This window comes from Varroa jacobsoni, unplaced genomic scaffold (genome assembly GCF_002532875.2).
Source record: "Varroa jacobsoni isolate VJ856 unplaced genomic scaffold, vjacob_1.0 scaffold_1203, whole genome shotgun sequence".
Lineage (NCBI taxonomy): Eukaryota > Metazoa > Arthropoda > Arachnida > Mesostigmata > Varroidae > Varroa > Varroa jacobsoni.
This window is the reverse complement of record NW_019214105.1, coordinates 480,465-506,155: the sequence shown is the minus strand read 5'-3', so window position 1 is coordinate 506,155 and position 25,691 is coordinate 480,465. Positions and strand designations below refer to the sequence as shown.

General features: G+C 39.6%; 1 protein-coding gene and 1 long non-coding RNA gene across 5 annotated transcripts in view; both read right to left on the bottom strand.

Moving 5' to 3' along the window:
- Window positions 1-3,230: 3,230 nt before the first annotated feature.
- On the bottom strand, window positions 3,231-11,404 carry LOC111267623 (uncharacterized). Its single transcript, XR_002684744.2, has 2 exons — window positions 10,853-11,404; window positions 3,231-3,987 (listed from the first exon to the last, which is right to left on the bottom strand). It is a non-coding gene; the product is annotated as an uncharacterized LOC111267623 (long non-coding RNA).
- A 2,274-nt stretch (window positions 11,405-13,678) lies between these two features.
- LOC111267627 (retinol dehydrogenase 14) overlaps window positions 13,679-25,691 on the bottom strand; it is a 71,329-nt gene continuing 59,316 nt past the window's right edge. For 3 of the 4 annotated variants that reach the window (XM_022845954.2, XM_086971378.1, XM_022845955.1), the window contains exons 8-9: window positions 20,772-20,901; window positions 13,679-13,862 (exon numbers count right to left, since the gene is read on the bottom strand). In XM_022845954.2, the coding sequence (XP_022701689.1) occupies window positions 13,795-13,862; window positions 20,772-20,901 (198 nt within the window). In that variant the 3' untranslated portion in view covers window positions 13,679-13,794. The remainder of the gene's footprint in view (window positions 13,863-20,771; window positions 20,902-25,691) is intronic. The other variant, XM_022845956.2, reaches the window with a different exon arrangement.

Sequence of the window (25,691 nt, the reverse complement as noted above, 5' to 3'; positions counted from 1 at the left end):
GCCATCTTGTTATTTATCAACTGCGGACATTAATGATAATCATGCATACTTGACCGACCCAAAGTAGTATCAAATCTCAAAGGTAGACAACCCTACGATTCTTTCCCAAGGCAAACTTTGCTCTACATATAATGACTGTTTCATGCCTTCAGGGCTAGTTTCCTTAAAATTACTGATTGCGGAGGAAATTGTACTACTGCAGTCCATATATCGGTATTGAGTTACTGTGAATAAGAATTTCTCTGTGTTTCTTGGTAGGATACTAAGGAGTATGTTGGTCGAAATCGAAAACATTAAAGTGTACTAAATGTTTAAACTATCTGAGTCATCTCTATATGCATATGCGTTAGATGTCCACATATGACCATCTGCAGACTTTAGGCCCATTTCCCTGAAAGCGGACGGAACGACTATAGGGAGTTGTTTTTGCTGAAGCGTTTCACACATATTGCCTGACTCAATGGTCACAGTGGACCAGTCAGCTTCGAATGCTTAAAGTCAATGGACGTGTTTTTGAATGCTCGGTGGTTTTGTGAACCTTAGGTGGTTCATAGCTTAAAACCATAATTCGAAAGCGCCCTATGCTTTCCTTACATGAAGTAGTTGGTCAGAAGTAATCAGGCGATGTCGCTGGCGATCTGTGAAGTTCATTAGCGTTTAAATACAATAACGGTTATGAAGTGAAGTTAATCATAATAAACTGCGTGGCTTATGTATAGACGCTGTGTTACGCAATTGTACTCACCAAATTGATTAAATTGCGCAGCTTTGAAAAGCAAAACTCCGATCAAGGCGCTGCTTGGCTGTAAAGCTATAGCTTGAAACGATGAGGCAGCCGATAGTACAGTCCCGCATGCTGAACTTAGATAATACTGCATCAGTAACGAAGAGCTTTCTTTGATGGTTAGATCCTGTACAAATGGAGGATCACGCTTGATGAGTACGCTTTCTGTCTCGTCACGATTGAGACCAAGGTAATTCATGCCGTGCAACTAAGGCTTAATGCATTACCGAATGTCTACCAAGGCTGCGAAGCTTCACTTCGGTGAACTAGGAAAATCACAAGGGCGTGTCCTCTGCATACTCCTTGACTTTCTCCGCTATTCGGGGCGTATATAGGTCATCGAAAAAACTGACAAAACCAGGAGCATAAACAGCATGCTTTGTAGGACTCTAGTGTTCGACGCGGGAAGATACTGGGTCGTTGCATGAAGTACAGTATACGCATACCATAAGCAAAGCATCTTGAGCGTCACACGTCGTGATAGTTAAGCTTACTGCGCAACTTCAAGTGTTTCGGGAAACGTTCGTAAACTCTAAGGCACATGTCGCTTTGTGTTTGTTTAGAGGGTGAGTTTTTTGTGCAATGATATTTTAATTGTATGACTAGTTATCATAATAATTATCACCATAGGACCTAGTTCCACGCACCTAACAGTGTGATACAGAAGTAGAACCCTCTGCATAGTTATTTTAATTAATTCAATCAATTTATTCAATAAATAATTTCAACAGAGAAAAACAAACTAGGAAAAGATGATAATAATAATAATGATAGTACCTTTCAAAGTGATTCCATCTTTTCGGCTAGCATAACATGCGTTTGATAGCCCTGGATTCTTGACTTCTTTCACAAATGTCAAGCATCACTTACGTGAAGTCGCGACTCAATAGCAGAGGATTACTGCTTGTGAGAAATGATCCGATGGGATGTGTAGGGGTATAGTAAGGGCAATTTAGGCACTAGGTGAAATAATTAATGTACTTCACGATATACCTTTTACATATGAACAGCCATTTCGTTCATCATCTCCCACTTCTAACTTAGCTACCCGAAGCTGCTGGCCTGCGCTGCTTCGTCAATATGAAGTTGGTTAAAAATGATTAGCCAGGCCTAATCGGGGAAGTTTCTTAAAAAAGTAGATGTTCTTTAAAATGGACTTTCGTTTCCTCTATAGACCCAACACAGCTTCGCAAACACTCGTTAGTTTTTGACGTAGCTTATATGTAGTAATGATCGAGACCTTAAAAGCTTAGAAAAAATTAGTGATCTTTAACGTCGTCCAGTTACTGTTAGTTCACAAAAATTTCACAAGGTCTGCAACACTGAAAGTAAGTGTCGGCAGCTCATAAGCAATAGAAACCGTATCGTTTATGTTGAATGCTGTGAAATATGCAGATTCTTGATTTAGAACGGTTCTCGGATATCCTAGCTGCCTTTGAAATCGTGGGTAAAGGGCGATTCCGTATGCTTGCATCGTAGTAGCTTCAAAACTGTTGATGGCCGCGCCACATCATGTATTTTGCAAAATTGAAAATGTCTGTAGTAATTAATTTACGTAGTTAAAAATTCCGGTTTGTAGGAGTGTGACCTCGAGCTTAATTTTCGGACAGTGGGATTGCTGAGTTCATACGAGGGCGACAATCAATACTGAGCGCGACCTCGATTACGGATGATGTCTTCAACTGCGGCTATCTTTACCACGGTGCAATGAGATTGCCGGGATGCTCCAATTAATAGGGTAGATTAGCTTGATTGAGAAATATTATTCTTTCTCAAGTATTCATTCTACCTAGACCAAAGGCTATTTGTATCAAATAGGTTGATCAATATCGTCATGTTATTAGAATAAAGCCATAGGATCATACTGATAATCTGATCATTTATTTAGATCATTTAAAACAAAAACAGCCACTTACTTCAGTTTGAAGAAAATACTATCGGTAATGGGAAGTTGGCCTCGCATCTTTCAAGGGAACGTTTACTGGAAACACGCACTAGTTACAAACTAGACTCGAGTTTGAATAATACCTGTGTTTAGGCTGATAATAGTATCTACCTAACTTGGTTAAGTATGAAACTGGACGACAAACAGGTATCACGAAGTTACGTATGTGGTGGAAAAGTTAGAATGACGAGGAAAGAAATGTGCCATAATGTTTAACTTACGTAACCATGAACGACCCACAACGAAGATTAGCAATTTGGCAAACGTATACCATCGTGACAAATGACTGTTTCTAACGTAACAACCGTATGCTGAACTTAACTGATCAGCCTGTAACCAAAATCCTGTTAAGAATGTCGAGTGAGGCTCATAACCAAATATTCCGATTCATACCTGTATTGTTGAGGGAACAGGTGGTTTTACCGCCATGCGCATCTACTAGTGTTTTTGCCATTCTATTGAAAGATACAGTACCTAAACTCTCGTGAACGCGCGGAGCAGTCATCTCTCAAATATGATGCTTTATTTACGGAAACAAGAACGTTCTTATATCTACAAATTTGACTATGCCCAATGAGTTAAATGTCTGTGGGAAGGGAGGCTGGTCGTTTCCTATTGAGAAAGTGCGTTATCCCCGAATCGCACGTTCATGTTCTACGCTGTTTGATAATACTGTGTATTGATAATTAAAAAAAAAACACTGATCTATTAATTTTTCGACAGTAAATCATCTTTTTTTTAATAGTTATTCGATCATGACAATGATAGCGAAACATTTGTAGTAATTATGTCGCATAAATTGGGCGTTCAGCAGAGTATAGTAAATACAACTGATAGTTGAAGTGTTGTTAGGGGTTCTATTGAAAATTTGCTTCCCTATAAGATGTACGCTAATCTAGCGTAAATCACAAGCACACGTAGCTGCTTATTGATCATCAAAAACCAGAGGTACGTGCTTCAGTGCAAAACAATTAAATAATTAAGTCGATGACCACATATCTAGATAGTTTATGCGTATTTATGTATTCCTGTTATGATTTCGAAGTGCCTATCTGTACCCTAACACAAACGAACTACCGGCATAAACTCAACGATAGAAGAGGCACGATTAGCGTAGGATTCAAAAAAGCAGTTATTAGCATCGGAAGGCAACGCAGCTGGTCTTGACGGCTCCGCATCTCTTGGCAGTTTAACACGTACCGTAGACATTGGCCAACAGCGTGTTTTCGATGGATCTTCGGGTAGAGAGGAGAATACCCTGAAATAGGCAATAGGCTGTCGGTCAACAAGAAACTGTAACCAAGCGCAAGACATTCCAGCGAACTTCACGAAAACTGCGATTCAAAGTGGGCAAATGGCAAATAGTGCACACACACAGGTCATGCAAACTAAATGAAAAGCTACCCGCAAAGATTTTAACTTTTTTTAAGTTTATTGACAGATGTTGATTTTAATATCGTAGGCCTGAAGGTGGTTGTAAGCAAGTTTTTAGCATGTGATTAATTATGGCCATGACGGCATAAGCACTAGTATTTGCTAACTTGTTACTTTACACAGGACGATAAAAGGGATGATAAAAAGGGATCCCTTGTGAAAAAATACGTATAGCGCAAATTCACCCATACAGTCGAGTGATGCTCATTTTTAATTTGCCCCATCCAATTGTCATAATGTACCCTCGACACACGGACAGGGGGGATATTACTGTGTATCGATTCTGTTCAATGCTACCACAGCTCAATTTTAAGTCAGAGGGTCAGAAACCGCCGACTGCGGGCTATCCTATGCAGAAGATGTAGTAAAGCTCGCCTCCTTTATAGACAACAAATGAAAAGGTTCGACGACTTTACGCTAAATTCCTGCCCAAGAAACATTTTCGAAAGCAGAAAGATGGAGTCATCCCATAGCACTGTCATCGACACCCGAGGTCCAGTGCGTTTACAACTTCGGTAATTGCCCCTCTTTGTTTTTTCACAGATAGCCCATCAGGAAGTATGCCCTCGCCATTTGAAGGGTTTTTCGATCACATGAAGAAAACATCGACCTTCTTCTACGAGGATTAATTAGCCAGTAGATATCTGTTATTTTCTGCTGTTGCGGTACCGACCCGTTCCGCAAAGCACACAAGTGATACTACATTTATCATATGTAGCTCGACATTACAAAGCCTGGGGTAAAAAGCCCTTATAAATATATATCCTAAAGCAGTGATGCGTCGATGCCGGGCCAGCTCGGGCGACAAAGTTTCCACATAAGCGCTAGGGGCCCAAACAAGTGATTTTCGTCGATATGTAGGGGGGTCATATATTTTTTTACAAAAAATCTTGAGTAAACAAGGATTCTTTGTATAGTCATACATAGGCTACTAAAGATGTTCAAGGACAAATTTAGGCGATCGCTCTTAGATAACGGGTTGCTGATGGACTCGTCGGAAATCTATGCTACGAGACCTCAGGTGTACCTCTACTACAGTACGCATCTCCTAGTTGGTCCATTTATTTAAATTCAGCCGAATCTCCTCTGGAAAATAGCGCTTTTTGTCAATATCTTGACGCACTGGCTAATAATTTACTACCCGAGTTGATGTAGACCTAAACTTTTATACTTATTGATAGAGAAGGTATTAGCGCAAGGACCGTAAAGGAGTCTAGTCGCAATCTAAAAGTAAGTTAAATAGCTCGAATAGCATTAAAAGAAATTACGTCTGATCTCCTAAAACAACGCCAGAGCTCGAGGACGCTGGACGATTAGGTGATCAACTGTTCCGTTTTAAATGAAAAATTCTATCTCGGAGAACGATGTAACGAGAGGTCGGCATTAAGACAATCTAAATAAAGAAAAATCGACTTTTAAGGTGTACACAGTGTTTCTTCGATAAAGCATAACAAAAAGTAGTTTTCAATGGGCTGAGCGGAAGATTGCTGAGTACCATCCTGTCAGTTAGCGACTAAGAACCGCAATCTTCTAACTTGAAAAAAATTTTAAGCCATACATTTACCACCGCCGGCGTGTTTTTCTAGCTGGAACCACCGTATCCTTGTTTGAGGGTTCTACACTTCTTCAAACAATATCACAGCGTGCCCTTGACAACAAGGCTGCCTGGCAGAGGTCAATCGTCTACGTGAAAAGTGCGAAGTGATTTACCGAAGCAGCCGACCAAGAGAGGAACCGAAAGTGCAAATTGTATATATTATGCTATCTATCGCATTTGAAACTTTTTGGGCTGTAGTTAAGAATATAATAAGTTGGCATTGAAAGGCGAACTCGAAAATACATTAAGGGGCGAACAGGCCAGGTGCCCGGTAAGGAGTTTTCGTTGCAGCGCCTGCGCGTGAAGATGCGAAGAGGAAACGCCGGAAGATCTTAGGATTCTGTAAAATGTGATTTTTAATCTGTGACGTTAGCAATTATGCTACCTTACTGAATTCCAGTAATTGCTCCTAATCGGCTAATAATCTATGTAGTAGTTGTTTTTAGTATGGTTAAGTATGTGTTATTTAGAAATCGCACGTATACTTGTGTAAAGCGGTTCTTGGGATATTTCATTATTAAATTAAATTATTACAAGGGTCAGTTGTCCTCTTTTACCTTCATTCTGTTTTCGTAGCCTGAGAGCGTGTAAATTTTATGTTACAAGTGTAAATTAGATGCAGGACTTTCAAAAGATGCCTACCTAGCTATTTTAACATATGCTGTAACGAAAGATTACACGACTTAGTAGTATTAGCCTGTATTTCCGCTAGAAATGTTGAAGGAATAAAGACGAAAAATTCTTAATAAAAGCGGACCTCGAAAACGCAATGCCAGCAATGAAGATCTACCGGAATGGTGCTTTAATAGAGGTTCGATAAACGTCGATTGACCTCGTATTCGATTCTTCAACGAGCGTTATTTTCTAGTATATTTATTATTATAATTTAACGAAGACGGTATGCAGTTGCGAACTGGATACCCAACGCCTGGAGTCTTGTATGTTCCGGCAAAGTGCTCTTAGATGTTCTGTACCTTATCGGATCGGTAACGTTGCTCATTACTGAGACATCACCCCCAAAAAAAGACTACAGAAATATAGCACAAGTTTTCAGATGAATTAAATCAAATGCTACAATCCTAGGCAGAATAATTCTCAGTCATAAATTACTGTTAGCGGAACAAATCCAGTTGTGATTTTAATAATTATGTAAATTATTAAGCCTCTTATTAAAATTAAACCTCTTAAGCTAAAGATACGCTTACTACAAAACATGATTCAGACAGCTTGTTGTTTTTCTTACGTCTCAAATAAGCCAAAGAGGCCAACAAAACTCAAATAAGCAGATGAGTTTTGCTAGGTTTGGGGCTGTGTTCTGTTCTAGGCTAGTAAAATGCTGTTACAGAAGGTACTATCTGTGACGAGTTGGTTATGCTAGAGCCAGCGTCTTATATTTGTGTGCTGCCTCCAGGTTTTTTGACCCTATCCCGTCAACGTATTTGACTGCTCGTTCTCTTCATATTCTAAAGATTCATTATAATATTAAGCACTCCTATCATATGCAGCTACCTCCGTCTGATCATTTTATTATATACAGCCTTAACGTCGTTGCTCCGTATTAAAGCGATAGCTCACGCCCCATCATTGTTACCGCTGTTGTGTCCTCTACGGCATCGTTTCCCCTCGCACTTTCCTTGAAGCAGATCCGTTGATTGTAGGTCATTCATACAACCTTCTGCCGTCCAGCTGGCCATTTAGACTATTGCTAAGCCTCCCGTTAGGTAATTAACTAAGTTCACTCCAAAGTACGCGCAAGAAGTCTACATCGCGCGTATTTGACTTCAGTTGAATGCGAGAAAATAACTTGATAGAAGCAGGGATACTGTAAGAATTTGTCAGAAGGCGTAGCTGACGCCACTTTTAGGTTTTAGCTCTTCGTGTCGGATATGCACGAACAGGTCTTCGAAAACCGCTCGTCCTGCTGCCTGGTCTGTCGTCTTCAGCGCTGCGGCCGTTCTTCAGTGTCATTAACGTCCCCACTAGAGTCGTTCAACTTTGACCGACAGGTCGAAAGGGCTTGGAAGGGAAAAGCAGCTTGGACCGGACATTCAAGCCAAGAGAACTGGGACAAAACAAGGGAAAGGCGAATCGGCGATTAACTTGCTTGCAGCTGAGTTGCCGGCAGGCTACCGCGCATCGGACCGGAAAAAACAAAATTGAACCTTAGTAGAAGCTTGAAGTCTACTCTAGCGTCCAATCACGGTTCAACTCGCCCTCTCCTTTTAACTTTGCCTGTCTCTCTTTATTGCGAGAGGAAGAGATGCCGTACCTTACACATAAGACGCAGGTGGCTGTAAGGTAAAATTACAAATACTTCCTATGTGTTAATGAGCAAGAGCTTTTTGCGAGATTTGTTCCTTAGCGCGCAGTTCAATTCTGACCAACAACAAGTTAACATAATTAACAGCAAAATGGGAGACGTGAAAACGGAGATCATTTTTATAAACAAAATGGAGAGGATTGCATCGTAATGTTCGCTTTGGCAGAAAATTCATTGCTTATAATTGGGTAAAACATTGTTACTATATATGTGTATACGTGTATTACTATTAGGGACTGGTCTTCAAGGGTTTCAAACATTGAAGCTACTGCTTCAATAATATATATATATATATATATATATATATATAGAGAGAGAGAGATCAAGTCCTCAAACCTTACGATTAGATTTACAACAGTTTGCTTGCATAAGTAAATAAAATAAAGATAACTATCTAACTGTTCTAAACTATATAAATAAGAAATAAACTGAATTGGGCTAGTATACACTAATAAGCTAACGTTTGCATCCTGAAAACGGTTTCGTTGAAGGTACAAATTTTTTTTTTTAATTAATGAATCGATTAGCGTAAAAACTACCGTATAACGAATAAAAATTAAATTTTCTATTTTTAATAATAGCAACTTGCTATATTCATACAAATTTTGTGTCGTCGGTAGGACCCGAAGATAGCTATTTACTTTAATCTCCTTAAGCCTAAAGCCCAACCGCCGCTCCAAGCCACCGGGTTCCGTAAGATACTTGAAGAGATGAATTTCTTTGTAAATTTATTCATTACGCTAGTTTGTATCACCTGTTACAAATGAACTTCACTTAAATACTATCATAACCGACTTACTTTCATAGTTAGCGATATTCTGCTGTTCCTGCGTGGAGAATGTACAATATAGAACACGTCTATCAAAGCTAGTTCTGTCTCTTTAGGTTTAGTTGTCTATCATGACGTATATATGCATAGGATATATATATATATATATATATATATATATGGCTATACCTTCCAGTACGAGTGTGCTTGCCATAAGCAGAGAGATGCACCCGTCGATGTAATTGTTTCTCAACACATAGCGTTCGTATTGTTGTTACCGGAAGACTGCCGCATGTACATCCATGCATCTGTACAGTGATGTATAGCTCAGAAGCTAATGTATGGACGGAATTCATTCAGAGAATAATTTCCAATGTGAGCTCTAACAGACTGACGGTCTGTAGAAAGGATATCTAATGTTTGTTATATTGGAGGAAGTGGATCTCTTAATATAGTAGCGTGCACGTCCGTTCAAGTAGACGATAGCTATGAAGGCAGGTGGCCATTGTTACAAAGTTATGAACGGTTGAATAAACAGTCGAAGAATCAATTGCGACATTTTTATTTCACCTGGATTTGCTCTCTTTAAGAGGTTCGAGAAACTGATGAACATCCAGTGATTTACGTGAGCAAACCCATAAATCATAAACGGTAGTAGAACGACATTTGTGAAAACAAAGTATTTTACGCTTGTGCTGCTTGGATCACTCCTTCATTCTGGCCTTTTCATTGCTTTCTATACATTTCACCTCGGTATTGGCAAAAATGAATAAGCATCAAGAGCTATAATAGTATTGCTCCTGAGATGCACGTCCTTTATAGCCAACGTGTATAGAGTGTTTGTAAGTTATCTCACTTCTGAAACTGTTGTTCCTTTTGCAGTATAATACAAATGCAACTTTGCTCTAAGTGATGGTACGAACAGGGGCGTTTCCGTTATTCGTAGTAAAGCCGTTCATTCCTCTACCGCTCGTTTAGGAACTTAAGAATATGACGCATTTAATTATTGTCGGCTGACAATAACAAGGCCCTTTTTGAAATCGAGTCAAGTATCTATCAGATCAAAACTGGCCTTTCTCAATTGATTAAAAAAAAAACTAGTATGTATCTGTGTTTAGAAGTCGGATTGTAAAGTAACGTTCGATTGATAATAACCTTACTACCTATACGTTCTTTACTTATTTACATTGAAATACTGTAATAAATATTGACAAATTATATATAGAGATTGAAACGATAACCTCGTTGCGTTAGGTCGCATGTAGACTTGCCAACATTTCGCCCGATAATAAGATCATTATCTTAATGTTCGTGTCAAACCATATAGATATTGCTACGTGTGTTGAAGAAACACTTGAATACATCAAGCGTCTTTTGCTTAAGAAAGAATTTAGTTTGTTTTAACTATAGAAAATAGTAGAAATAGTCGTTGTTTTCTTAGTAGGACACTAGCGCGTCCTTGATATTGTGCACATTTCATTAGCGACACCCGAGGATCACAGAACGCTATTAACTTCTTGGCCAAATCGTCAAGCTAAAATGCGTAGCGAGTCGCCGATGGGGGAGACAAATGGCCTGGGCAAAATTGATAGTAAACTTCGTACGACCCCTGAAGCATAGAACAGGCGTTATAGAACGGCTTGCGAATGCTCGTCGTATGGTTGCCCATTAATAGACGTATTAACAAGCGACGACGGATGCATTAGCTATGATTCCGTAAGCGGTTACGTTTATGACATGGCCCCACATCGATGTCGTTAACTTATTTTTCCACTTTAATCTTGTTATAGGAAAACAGTTTTCAATCAATGACACAAATAATTCCAAAAATAAGGACGGCGCGTCTATAGGATCAATGACCAAAAGCATAATAACGTGCTGACCAGCTACCTAAACAATATGATATAGGTGTAGAGAAAAGGCGCCCAGTTTAAAGTAATAGAAAGCTTACGTTTCCTCTAGTTGAGACTGGCCCAACGCTTATTTTAGAGCATGATACCAACCGATCACCAGACGACGCACGCTGAAACATCTCGATTTGTTACGGCTTTTGGAGAGCGATCAAACAATGATTATTATAGAAACGAAACAATCGAGTCTACTATTGTGTTTCGACACTTTCTCTTATTAGCTATCCGCGCTGAACGTAAATGGCCAAGAAGTCCTGATATTCCTGCGAGATCCTTTCACCATATTGAGGGCTCTACCCTGCTGAAGTCGAATGGATGATTAAAACACGTAACTACTAGCTTTCGTAATGATAAAACAACGGTTAGCTTGCTGAGGACCATCTGATCAAGAACCATATGTCATCTGGCAGATGTTTCCTACGTCAACATTCAACCTTCTCTTCTATTGAAGCGATCTCCGCGGACATGTCCGAGTCCAGCAACATCCGAACACTCTAAGTTATCTAGAATCATTCGTAGCTCGAGACACATCCCCTATGATCTAATTGAAATTTCGAAGTTTGCCAACATAAATTGTTATTGCAGTACGCATACGAGTAAAGTAAATTGCACTCGAAAAGCCATACAGCAGAGCTGCTCTATATAGGTATATCTTGGCCACAAAGGTTTCATCAAAAAAAAAAAACAGCCGAAGCACATGTTAGAATTTTTATAGATAATCTCGTTCGATTCGCCCGTCACGTTTGGTGACATGCGAACACAACATGACTGGTGGTTACTTTTCATCATATCGTGATAGGAGACGAGCGACGCACGTTTGCATATCATCTGCGCTAAGCGCAGTAGCACAAAAATAGTGTGATCACAACTATTTATACGCCCATTGTTTGCTTGACGGTTAACTGGGTCCATAAATGTCCCTAGGAACCCCGCCCCACCCCACCGTTGAAAGGGTCCTTGCAATGCGCGAATACTACCCTTTATTTCCTGGTTTTCTATTTACGTATGTGATGTCGCGCGCGATTGCGTAGTTCCGAGAGTTCAGTCTACCTATGAGTGCCTTCTTGCTAACCAAAACCTTATTACAAACCACAAGGCATCGGAGCGCAGTAGGAGACCCCATCCATCTGACAGCGCACCGAAAGCGTTCCAGGACTGCAGTTCAATTATATTTACCACTGAGGATGAAAAAGGAACCCATTTCGAAAATCTCTTTGACTCTGAGTTTGATGCGAGGAAAGCGGTACTCTAGTTAGTTTCGGAACAAAGAAATACCTAAGCTGCAAACGATATAGGTAGAAGCGTACGTACACCTCAGGTGGACGTGGTAGACTGTCGCAACTTGACGTTAGCTCTTCCAACGATAATGTATCTCAGCACAGGAAGATTTAGCGTTTAAATCGCACGTTTGAGTAACTGTAAGCTATTTACATTCTGCCGAAAAAAGATCCCTTCTATTGGCTGCCGCTGTTCAAGCTGTTATTAGCAACGCGGCTAGCTCCTTTTGAGACTTGCATGATGCACGATTACTATCGGACGGACGTTACACGAACGAATTTCTTTGACCTAACGGTCCGGTCCGTTCGAAGATCCTGCGACGATCTAAAATTGGTTCTTCGACATCTCACCTGCTAGCAGCTCAGCAGAGGTAGTAGCCACCGTAGAGCCAACAAAGTTTCGCCTTTGTTATCGCCTAAAATTGCTGTGTGTCCTTATTCGCAAAAATACAACCTTGACGCCATATAAGCAGGGTTTATATAATGTCATATAAAGTGGAACCTATTATTTTCTCTATCTGTATGTATACAGGAAAGCCTCGAACACACGACAGGAAATCGACTATTTAAAACGGTTGTTTATTCGCGGCACAATATTTTCAACAGGCGAAGGATACGCGTAGATCGACCTTTGGCATAGATAGGGGATGTTCTACATGGAAAATGTGTACAGATGAAATATCAAATTTATTTAAGTTTACGAATATTAGATATTGGGTAGTGTTGTTTTCTAGGTATGGTAACCGGTAGGTTGCAGACTGAGCTTGTACAATCTGTTGAAACGCTTTCCGCAGTCAATATTTCAATACAATATATCAATACAACTACATATAGTGTATGGAAGAATTCTGCACATCCTGTACGTCCAGAAGCATCCTAATACTTTCAGCTGTAGATAACCGCTATAGCAGCTTTGATATATATCTATGTACACATAGATTATGGACTGTGGATGTGCACATATTTAGAATGCATGTACACATATTCTGAACAGCTATATATACAGCTATATATATGTGTGTGTGTGTGTGTGTATGCTGGGAAGATAAGTCAAACAAACGAGGCTTCTTCAGCGCAGCATTGGTACTTTGCATAGCCTAACTCTAGATGTTTTACTAACATCTTTGACAACATGAACTTGTCGTCCGACTCAGCTTTTCAGCGCAACATGAATGATTCTTAATTAAAGATATTTAATTCATGTAAATAAAATCATGCTAATGTGCCGTTACTGTGCATTTATTCGAAATTAATTTCTTTGCCATGCTATGATCTAATTGAATGAATTTCGAAATAACTAGAACTGAAAAAAAAATGCCTACACGGACCATTGGCATCCACATACTATCTTCATAGCTATATATATTAGCCCATACGTTACGATTATTGGAGCCGCGTTCTCGTACCTTTGTTGTGTAAGGAATGCTTAAAGAATTTTTATTTGTGGATGTCGCAACCCAAATTAAGCTAGAACTGCTATCACTTGTAAAGGGTCCTACATCACGAGATCAGAAACTTACTCAGATTCATGATCTTTCGGTCTGCGAGCTAAACGGATTGCGTCAAGCTATCTCGGAATACAGTTCGAATCAGAATAGAGGTCTATGCATTCTATACATAACGAATAAACACACATGTTACGTACGCACCGTAGAAATATTATTGTCTAATATTCCGGTAATAATTATCGCGTTAATTATAGTAATATGGCTAGCATTCAATGATATATTCGTTCGATTCCAACGTATTCTGATTACTTCAATTGAACCGGACGTAATCGATCTTTTTTTCTACACGACGGATTCTCGCTTGCTGGATGCTCCGGACTGAAATGAAAACCAAACAGACATGTACATGAGCTATGGCAGATATATTCATTGAGTAATAAATAAATAAATAAATAACCCATTAGGTCCATGTGTGCTATTAATTTACCCGAGGTTATTATCTTATTTTTTTTACGAACTTATTTATTTTATTAAAATTTTGGTTAGTCACCTATGGAAGAGCCAACTGCCATGTAACAGCACCGTGATTGTTGCCTCTGTTCTTGCTTACCTTCAACTACATCTGGCTGGAAATCTTATCGTTTTAAAGTATTTTAATGTTGTGTGTGCCCTCTCTACCTGATTTATGAACAAGTGCCTAGACGAACTGTGCTTACATAAATATGATATGGTATATACAAATAAATACGACCCTCTACTTAGACATACCCGACTGGAAACATTCTCCTAGTAGAACTCAAGTTTACAAAATGATCTATCCGACTTTGTAGCTTTCCCTGTAATCTGTTTCTAAGATTGCGGCCGAAGGAAAATAGATAAGTCGACGACTTGTCACTATCCGCGCTGAACGTGTCCGTTCTGGCGACCGTACTTACTCGAAATACCCTCCGCTTGTCTCGATCATGGCTTCCCTTCCGAATCTAACCTTCAACTCATAAATCGGGTACGTGAAGCGAGACTGGTAAATTTAGGCTCGTTAAACACAAAGAATATAGTAGAATTCAGACAGCAGGCTAAAGGTGCTAGAAACACAAGCGTTGAAAACGGTAAACCGTTCGAGCTCATCTAAACGATCCCGTTGGCGGTAGACTTCTCTTAGCTGAGGTCGAAAACAGCAGCTGACTTTTGTACGAAAATTCAAGATAACCGAAAATGGCGAGACTTTGATTGATGAAAACGCTATTCAGAATCCCATACTTTGCCGCATGGAAGTCTTCCTTGAACTATTTAGAAGACATATGGATATTGGTAACAGCAAACAGTAAGACAGCTCATAATCTCAGTGCGTATCAGCCCGTATAAATACATTTGACAATAGCTAATCTCCGCGTATATTTGGAAGACCAACCCCGCCATAATGAATTTACGGCCCTGCACTAAGAGGGGCTAGATTTTTTTTTCGTACCAGGGGCAGCGGATTGCCGAACGTTCGCCATATGAAACAAGCCGACCGAATTTGTGCGAACTCTGACAAAGCATTGTTCACTTCATTTAACCAACGTCTGGTCTAGTACGGCTACTAATGAATGCAGGCGTGATCACATCGATTCCAAAATAGTCTCCTGTTCCGGGCCACGATGCGATGTACAATCGGTACTCATGCGTTTTTTTGATGAAGACCTGTCCTCTAGAGATGACTAGGCCGACGACGTTATTCCTTTGATCATCGTTGATTAAACGTAACTACAACTAACGGCGGCGATATATCGCTACAATTAGCGCCCTTCAGATTTGATGGTGCCTATTCAGCAATACACATTTGCATAAATTAAATACACAACAGATTATACGAACTGCTATAGCATCATGAGACCCGGCCGTTTGGAAATTGGCACTGGGGGCAAGCATATATACGATAAACCCATTACGTACATGCAGGATTGAAATCGTAAGGAGGGTGTACACGACAGTCGTTATCTACTAAGTTAGCAGGGCAATAATATTGCTGAATGCTATCACTCAGGAAGGAACGCCACCCGATCAATGTGTTCATAACAATAACTTGCAACGCGATCAGTGAGTTCATCCTCAATGTACCATAGGTTCTCCTGTAAATAAGCAGCGAATAATTATACGAAACTTAATTTGAGCGTTTAACTTACGATATTTGCTCACCGGCCATATTCTTTTGTGTAAATAGCAATTCGGTGACACAATTATTGACATCAAGAGATCGTTCACCTCTTATATAGAAGATTGTTACTACGGTGTGGTACTGTGTAAGAATAAGGGGATAGGTGCCCGATGAAGTGACGTAATACTAATAACTTATTAAGTATCCACTCTAGAACAAAAAATTCTTGATGATGAAACCTGTTACAGAGTACTTAATCTTTACCTTAAGCTTAGGAGACAATATTCATATAGGGAAAACTGAACGTAATGAGTAGCATCAATTTCTAGAATTGGATTTCGGCCATTTTTAAAACATTTAAAAATTGACATTTATATATTGTTGCATCTCAAGGGGTTCGATATAACAGAAAGGTTGACGATCCTATGCAGTCTACCACAAAGAATCTACTACAGGTATAGTTCTTGCCATTGAATAATGTCGTCCCTTCCTGTAATTAAAGGAGACAATGATGCGTCAATCTATGAACTCTGCCCTTGCATAAAGTGTGATACTTATGACTCCGTGTCAAAATCAGTAAACTGATAGCTTGTACTATTACAACTGTGCCATTGGCAACAATGATATATATATATATATATATATAATGTGATTCTGAAAACGTCGTTTGGTTTCTCTCAGTACAAGATGATTAAGGATTGTCGGTAGTAACGGCGAGTCGAACGACTTGTCTGATCTCCTTTAAAACACTGTTACGGGTCCAATTTCTCGAATACTTACGGGGGTCTGCGTAATCAGATACTCATTTTTCATTAGAAATCGCGCAGCTATGGAACGTCCTGATGCGGCAAACAGATGAAAGAGATGGATATTAAGTTTAGAACGAATTGTGCTTTAATAGTACGATCCTCTTGACTAAACATACATTATTAGAAACGACGCAGGCCTAGTCGACTGTACTAGCAGATAGACCTGGGCCTGCGGTCTCTCGTTGTTCGCAATAAATACCCAGACACACACAAGAACCTTCCACTTTTTATAGCGTATATAAAGGCACGGTCCCATAACGGGCTGTAATGTTCATTGAATTTTGCACAACCAAATACTTTTTTTTCTGAAGCCGTACACATAGTGAATCGATAATATTAACTTTTCTTATATATAACTTTTTTTTTTTTAGAATTACAATAAGATGCTAACAAAAAGTTATTAACGCACACTTAATTTGAGATTAACACAAGTAATTAGCGCACAAACAGTTTGTTTCACTACGATGAATCTCTATTAACAGCTAGCCGTTATTATCTCATGACATATTTTCTCGATTACCTTATACCGTATCTTTAGATTTGAGGTCTTTTTCGAAATCTAGCTCATTAGTTGACAGATTAACCACTTCGAGATTCAATTGCCTGAAGAACTTTTGCTATGGATAGCCCTTTCAATGATTCAAAGCAATCCAAATGATAGTCCAGTGGCCTATAAAGGCCTTTACCTATTTAGCCAAAGTAACCAGTGGATAGAGACTTAACCTTTATAAAATTTATTTTTGGTATTTTGTTTATAAGTTCATTTTTTTTTTATTGTCTTCATATAGATTTGATAAAATTGAAAAAAAAAAAAAGTTTTAAGAGAATTAAACAGTAGATCTTCGCTTGATGTTTTCCTATTATTCTGCAATTTGGACATATGTCAATAATATAGATGACAGATGATAAAGTCACTAAACACATCAACCCTTGCAAATTTGCAATGAGCTATTCACCGAGCATTTCACCGTTTGTCGATATCATCAGAGATGGGAGAAAAGTGCCTAGTGGTAGCAAAAGCCTCGTCACTGGACCAGTACAGATTGTGTACCCCAGCTATTTGACAGTACCTAACTAGGCTTTATATAACAATTAGCTGCGATGGCTCCGCTGTCTAGTGGTTCGTTCGTCCAGTTATAATCGTACGGAAGCAGTGGCAGTCAGTGCGTAATTGCGGGCCTATATTGACAGCCAGATCAGCCTGTAATGTATCAAGTTCGCTTTAGATAAATAGGATAAGACTTCTTTTTATTTGTTCGATCTGTTACCGTCTCTTTCTCGACCTCGTCCTGGTGCGATAATATTCTGTTCGCTCTAGATTTAATTAGAGTAACCTAATTCTAGCTAAACTTCTTCGGTTCGTCATCAACTGGGCTTACTTCATTGCGAATCGGATAGCCAATTATGGCCTCGACTACGAAACCGTAACTTGTAGAAGCCATTACGTCGTTTGCCGTACGGTCGCACTGGCCATGGCAATAAGGGTAGACTGGCACCAATGCTTATTATAGTCTTTTTCTTACGCTGTATCTCTCTATTATTTATCACAATCATGGTCGTCTATGTGATCCGAACGGGTGAGCAACACGATTAATACGATAGATGAACGACTTGTGGCCAGTGCGGTTGCTAGATGACTTGTTATACCTAAGAGACATAGGCAGTAAACGAAACAGAACTAGGCACCCAATAGTGTTATGTATACTAACTGCAAATGATTTCAACATAGGTTTATTTTGTGCGGAGTTCACCTAACGCCGATAGTTGTATAGCAAAGCAGTGGGAAAATCGAATCACACTAAACTAAAACGCTGTGTCTTCCATAAGTTCACCAGGCAGGTTTCGTGATGTAGGCGGACGAATCTTCTTGCGTAAGTGTACCAAGAAAATAGACTGTTTTGCTTTCAAACCACGTACCATGTTTATGTTTGGCAGTAACCTCGTGGCCATTTAAACTAGGTTCACTCATCGACGTTTCATCAGTCTCACTCTCCGTATCACCATCTATCCCTGTGATCAAACAGCATTCATGCGCATATGCTGTCTACGATGAGCCCCAACAACGGTTTTTTTCGTATTTTACTTTCGGCACCTAAGCCGTTAGGCGTTACTCTGGACGGAAACTTCTACAACAGCCGGCAAAAATGAGCTAACCACGAATACCGTTGTTACAATTGTAAGCGACAAGGGCTACGTCGAGCAATGTACACCCCGTTTAACCCAGTCTAGGAGACCCTTCAACACTAGCGTCCCACAGTAGATTCACGCAATGGCTGGCGATCTCGGAACTTGTGACAAGTTCTACTTCTAACGAAAGTCTCCAAGGCGGAATTCGCTTTGAACCAGTCGCTAGGTTATGGTAGAGGAGATAAAATAACTCGCTTCGTATTGTCTGCACTGCGATTTTTCTAGCTCCGTAGCTTTTTCGCTGGATGTACTGAAGTTGACGCAAATTTTCAGCAGCAACTGAGAATGAGCTAGTTGATTTCTGCTCCGAATATAGGCGCAAGCGTGTTTTACATATGCCATGAGCTGGCATAGGAGTATTAGGTTATTAAGGAAGTAATGGCAGATTTAAAGAATTCTTCCTTTTGCTAGTGGTCATTTTGTTATATAACGCTGGAAGGTCTTCGCTTAATGTAAACGATGGAACTATTCTCAGCGCCTTTTCGGGATCACACAATAACAAGGTTCACAGCACAGGAGTGGCAATGTCGGACGACGAAGGGGTACATCTGTGACACTAATGTAAAAAATCTCAGAAAGTAACTATGTTTCGCTTACACTAATAACTATATTTAAGAGATATAGATTTATTTAATAATGGTTGTCCTTCAAAAGTGATTCCAAGACATCTTTCCAAGACAAACTCGAAAAATCGGATGGTGGTATGTTTTAACTATGTCAGCTGTGGATACGTGCCAAATTTATTTCGTGGTGTTTTAGTAGATCTTTTCGCATCACTCGAAAATGAACAAACAACACTGAAAATGTAGCTTCTTTCACACACGCTTTGTACACTTATATGTTCACATTTACAATGAATTTGAATGAAAAATATTTCACCTAAACACAACGATAACAGAAACTTCCATCAGTAAACTAATCACAATAAAACTACCCGGTACTTAATTTGCGACGGCTCAAAGTGCAATAGGGATTCATGTACAGACTGCTAAGGAGGCCTGTTAGCTCTGGGACAGAAGCCTTTAAAAGGACAGAACGAAGAAACAAGTCAGCTTTTCCAGCTCGGCTGGAACTTCTAGATTCTGAAAACAGGCCTTTGCCGCAATGGAAACGTTCCACGTTGGAAATCTTTTTAATGACCAGTTTGAAGTCAGAGAACTCTAAAGAAGCCTGCTTATGTACTCTAAACAGACACGTGTGTACAATTAATGGGCTCGTTTCATATTTATTTAGATCGGCCAAAATCATAAATATGTACCGTACAACTTTCCGAACCTGTTTCAGATTCTGCTTTATTTGGCTATGAATTAACTATACGTTCCTTGCTGATACAGGCAATGTAATTGTCGTATTTAATTAAAAATGATATTTTCTTCTATCAGCACAACGGTCTTAAATCATAGTAGATAACCTTGACGGCGACAGCTTACAGCCAACCGAAGTAGTTATACCTTCTATATACGATATAAACTATACGATATATAGTTTTCAATCTGGCACAGCAAGATCTGCTATGAAGGGCGGTGTCGGTGCACAAAAACTAGTCAACCTCCTTGTTTATCCTTCTTGTTTCGCCCTCTCTATTATACAATGACGGATTACGTTGGTTAACGACATTGCTTTGCTTTGGCAAGCTGTGCAGAACCACTGAGTTCAACACAGAGATTAATTATCCATAATTATATTGACCTCGATTGTAGCATCGAAAACTGAACAACAGTGAGGTGTGCCTTTGTGACTGTTAGTTATTTTTTATTCAGCTGACCCCACACTGATGGTTGAACATACAAAGATTCTGTTCATTTAGCTTGGGTCGTTCATCTTAACCTTAGTGAATAATTCAATCGATAACTAGATCTAAGTATTTTCAAACCTGACAGGTTATCTTTGACAGATATATCGAAATATGCATATTTTTTAGTTAATAAACTTAGGTTACTAGTGTTCAATGTGTCATTCAATCATCATTAAGTTTAACCGTAAGCCATTACTTACTGAATTAGAGGAGAGCAAGTCAAGATAAATACCCCTATTGTTTCGAGTCTATATGTAAACACTTCAATGATAATTATAATAACACTAATTAATGAGAACACAGGGAAAATTCCACTTTCTGCAAGCTTACAGAAACAAATACGGCAAGCGAACCCTACCTACCTACCTTATCTAGTTTATCCTCGATCAGCTGCTCGGTAACATCCCAGACGCGCTCGGACATATTGACGGAACGTGTCCTCCGAAGAAACTCAGCATCGGCAGGATCGTATATCTTACAGTCCTTAATCATCTACGAAACGACAATATGGCACAAGAGGAATCATAGAAATTAAAGCTAATGGCTTATAAATAGAGTCAATACGAGTGCTAATTCAAGTATTCCTATAGCACGAGCAACTAAAACAATTAAAAGTTTAAAAAAACAAACGTCATAGATTTAAGCAATAAACAATTTGTTTATGTAAAGGCCTACTTGAGCATGTAGCAAAAAATATGAAGTGAAAAAGCATGTATTGAAAACAGTACATTTTGTGATTAAACTTAAACTTAAACTTAAGAACACGAGGAGATGTTCGAACAGTATGCAATAGTCTACAAAAGAGTATAAGAGGTCTATGCCTACATGTTTTATAAAACGTTCAGTGGAAGAACAGGCTTACAAATTTCATCAGCCCAAATGCTAAAACAAAGTTCGCACACAATTTGACTTTTTAAGGCTCATATGATAGGGATTAGAGGCAGAACTCTTGCACATATATAAAGCAGCGCGATCAGAGTAATCGCGTAAACGTTCCCGGTCACATTTTCGGTCTTTGCAAATGAAATTCTTTTGCACAGGAAGTTAACAAAAGGTTCAATAACATATATACTTTATACAAATTAATGTATACCTGCGTTTCTTTCCCAGAGAAGCAACTAAACGGTCCGTTGAGCAATACGGTTAAGTATCTGACCAAACAATGCACGTAACTACTTATGCCGAAATTTTTAAACATATCGGCCTTGGTACCCTGGACGCTAATTTTCAAATTCCTCCAGTAGCGATAAATGTGATTAAATACAAAAGAAAATCAATTTCCAGCATTAGGCATACAAATTTTTCTTAAAAAAATCCTAGCTCTATTTTTGGGTAATGGACTGGGGACTGTTCCAAGGCCTTGCAACTGATTATGTATTTGATAATGTCGTTTCTATAAATTGTGACAGACCACTTCGTTTTGTTTGAACCTGTAGATGTCTATCAGTGCGATGAGAAATGAAATATCAACGCAGCATATGAGCTGCGATTAATAAACAGCATAATCTAGGTACGATGTAGATGGTCATCCTTGCCTTCGCTCCTACCGAATGCCCACAGTATCCTTATTGTACTCATAACATCTCCCCTAAAACCACATAACTTCAGACTCGATTTTGATACATCTGAAGCTGCTCAATAGCTAGGTGGATGATTTACTAACGGCGCGTTGCCACGAGGTATGAGGATGCCCCCTTCGGTAGAGCCTATGATTGAACCGTCTTGATCTTGCAACATCTGGTCAACGTTATTTCCTTACTGCGGGAATTTCGAACGAAAAGCCCAATTCGTTATTGAATCTATCTTTGAGCAAAAAAAAGGCAACAAAGTGCGTCGTAAAGCGCTAACTGTTTTTAATGCAGCAGACCTTGGCTAACAAGGCTTAGCAAGGGTAGTTACTATAATCTGTTTCCGCAAATAAATTTCGAAAGCTAGTGAAATTAGATGGTAAGTCGTGTCAGATACATCAGAAACCATCGTTTATATTCCATTCACTTATATGCACAAGATGAACATATTAAATAGCGGTATAGTCTATAGTTGTTCAATAAATAAGGATGGTATTGCATTGTAAAGACACCTTTTGCCTTAAATAAGCGTCGCTGAACAGAGTACACGCCGATGACCTCCGGTTACTATTCAGGCCCACAACAATAGCAGCGCCACCGTGAATTTGCGAACGTTTTCCCACCTACGCGAAAGTTCGTTTGAGTGTAGATCATGCATGCATGCAATATTTGATAATATACATAGATCCGTTGAATATTAATTAATAACAAAATAGCACAAGGCATTCATCGATCAGCGTTAGTCTGTTGCATTCATCTTGAGTTGCTCCATTTTAATGATTTCCGCCTCATTATGTTTACTGTAGCTTTTTAGACTACCTTCAAGGAATAACAGTCTTCTTTGGTTTCTCTTTTTTTTTACGTGCTTTGTTATCTGTTGCCCCCACCGGAGAGTCTGCGCCATGAGATCTACGCACATGCATAAAGTGTTTTCGGATTAGGACGACGCAAATTTTTCACAGGACACACCCGGCTGTTGCAGAACGGTCCACAGGAAAATATAGTTTTTTTGAACGACGCCATCCGAACTCGCTAGAAGCAACAACAATACCGTGCAGCAGGCTTCCATGTGGCGTCTGGCAAGATCCGGAAGCAGCACGAAAGATTTAGAATAAACTCAAAGCTTCAAGACCTTTAGATACTAGAAACGGGATTTGACGCCTAACTTTTTTCGCCTCCCAGCCAACGCGTATTTGATCGACAGTTGGTTCATTTGCAACCAGGTGTAGGCTTTCTCTATCTAATGGATACAGTTGCAAATACAGCCAGGCCACTTGTGGCTCACTTGTTTGCTCGTTGCAGTCTAAAGCTTTTTTGTGCTCTAAAAACGATCCCAGCTTCTACAAAGGACGATGATTCTCAGCTTTAACAGAAATAGAAACGGTGGAAAAGTTTTAGCAACAGAAGCTTGAACAATGCTGTCCAAGAGCCCTCCTGAGTCGCTGTTAAATGCCGCGTTCGTTCAGAGTTTCGATCATACCCTTTTTGGTTTCGCGATGTCTATGATCTGTACAAGGCTAGAGAGTAAGTATATAAAATGTCCTATCAGTCAAAAATGGGTCCCTCCCTCTATCTCTAGATAGACGATGCTTTTGTTACTTTTAAGCTTAATAAGATAATTTTTGAGGATCGAGTAGGAACTGGTAAAACACTCGTGGGCTGGCACGTGGCCCTGGAAGACGCACGTTTCGTAACAACAAACAAGATACGAAGGAATGCATAGATGTTACATACTATTATAGGTGATCCCGTAGACTATCTATGGAAGATACAAAAGTAAATCGGCAGAGGCTCGGGGCACCTTGCACAACAATGGCCGTAAATTCATGTTATCTAAAAGGCGACGAAGCGCCTCAAAATATATGTGCGTATATTCTTTCTAAGCAAGGCGTATAAAGAACAAAGCACTGTTATATTATTGTTCGGATAGACCATTGAGTCGACCCGTCGTTCTCATTATGGAAACTCTCGACTGCGGCGGCACGTTCAGGGACGGTTTCTAGATCCTAGATCTAGGTCTATTAGGTTGTACAGTCGCTGATCCGTTGAGCGAGGACTTCGCGCAATTATTTTCTTCGTATGAGAACTGGATGTAAATTTAGATACTAAAGTAGACGAAAATTTTAGTAAAAGCGGGTAAGTGTAATATTAGATTCATGTTTCGATTTTTACATCGTTCGTTAGTCATAATATTGGACAATATTTTATAGCTATTTGTACGCATCGTATTAGCTTGTGTCTCTTTGGTATACTGATTGGCATATAGGCCTCAACAATCAGTGAATCTATTCTTGATAACTGAGATAGTTTAAATATCGATTTAATCTATCACATAGCTGCGTATACGCACCTTTTTTTCTGCAAGACATTTAGCCGGGACCAAGTCATGCAAGCTGTACATCTACATGATAAAGCGTTTGAGTGAAACCCTTTTCATGTCTTTCATTGAAAAGGTGCGATAGGATCATGTTGTATTTAATTTAGTATGCTGCTATATTATTCACTTACAGTCGTGTGCAGTTGTTTCCTATTCCTGTTCGGGAAATCTCTATTCGTCTAAGCGGAAAACACGGACAAGAAGAGTTAAGATGCGAAACTATACACACACACATTCACAGGTACACTCTGAAAGGCTCAAACAAAGGTAAACTTTACCAGGCCAACCCTACGAAATCGACTGAGCTGATAGCTTGCCTAGTAACCGTACTAATCGTGTCCAGTTAAGTGAATTGCTAATATCGCGCCTCGTTGTCTGTTCGGCTAAGATCCGCTTCGGAAGGAAAAGCTTTCCGTGCTCTCGCTCGCAATTCCACGTCAACGCTGTAGCTGTAGCCTTCGGCAAGAAACGAGATACGGAGAGCACTAGTCGCCTCGACAAACAGACAATCGCTGGTAACCACCTAAGTCGTTACTGAAACACAGGCCTTCTCCTCATTTTTTTTTTCTCCTTTGCCAGCCTGCACCTGTTAGTGAGCTGACAGGCCGTTGTTCTTATAAACAAATCAATATTCTACAGACTTGTACTACAACCACGAGCTGTCCCTTCCCCGTTCTGTCTGATGTCTTCATCCCGATGCGTTTTACAATCCATAGCTATATGATCCCACGGACGCAATAGGTGGATAAACAGTCGTTATGTAACTTTTGACAGGTTTCTCTCCCTCTCCTTCACTTTTTTTTAGATACATATGCTCTAGGGTAGGTCGGTAAATTCTCTCTATACATACTATATATTTCGGATGCATATACACCCAAAAGAAGGTCACAACATAAAACCGTATGATGATGTATGGAATAAATATAGCTGTACAAACGAAAGATTCTAAGGTTGAGTAACCGCGTGCTTGTCTCGAAAAGGAGATACATCAGGTCGCTTTTGCTTTTAAGGGACAGCTCAGTCTCGTAAGCTGCTCGCGTGGATAGAGAATGGTGGTGCTCCGTAAATTTATATGAATAGGTTCGCGGCGAAGATAAAGTTAGCAGGTGTTTACCGCGGGTATTATTCTAATTTGTTTTGTGACGGCTAGTGTTGTACTAGTGCTGCTATTGCTATCACTGATTCTGCTAGCTGTAAGCTAAAGTAAATTCTTTGGTCAGGGCACAACACCCGACCCCTACTCCTCGTGGGCCAATGAGGTGAATGTGTGTGCAGAGGCTCACATGGAGTCAGTTGCATATTACCCTATGCGTATGCTCACGTTTGTTCTCCTTCAA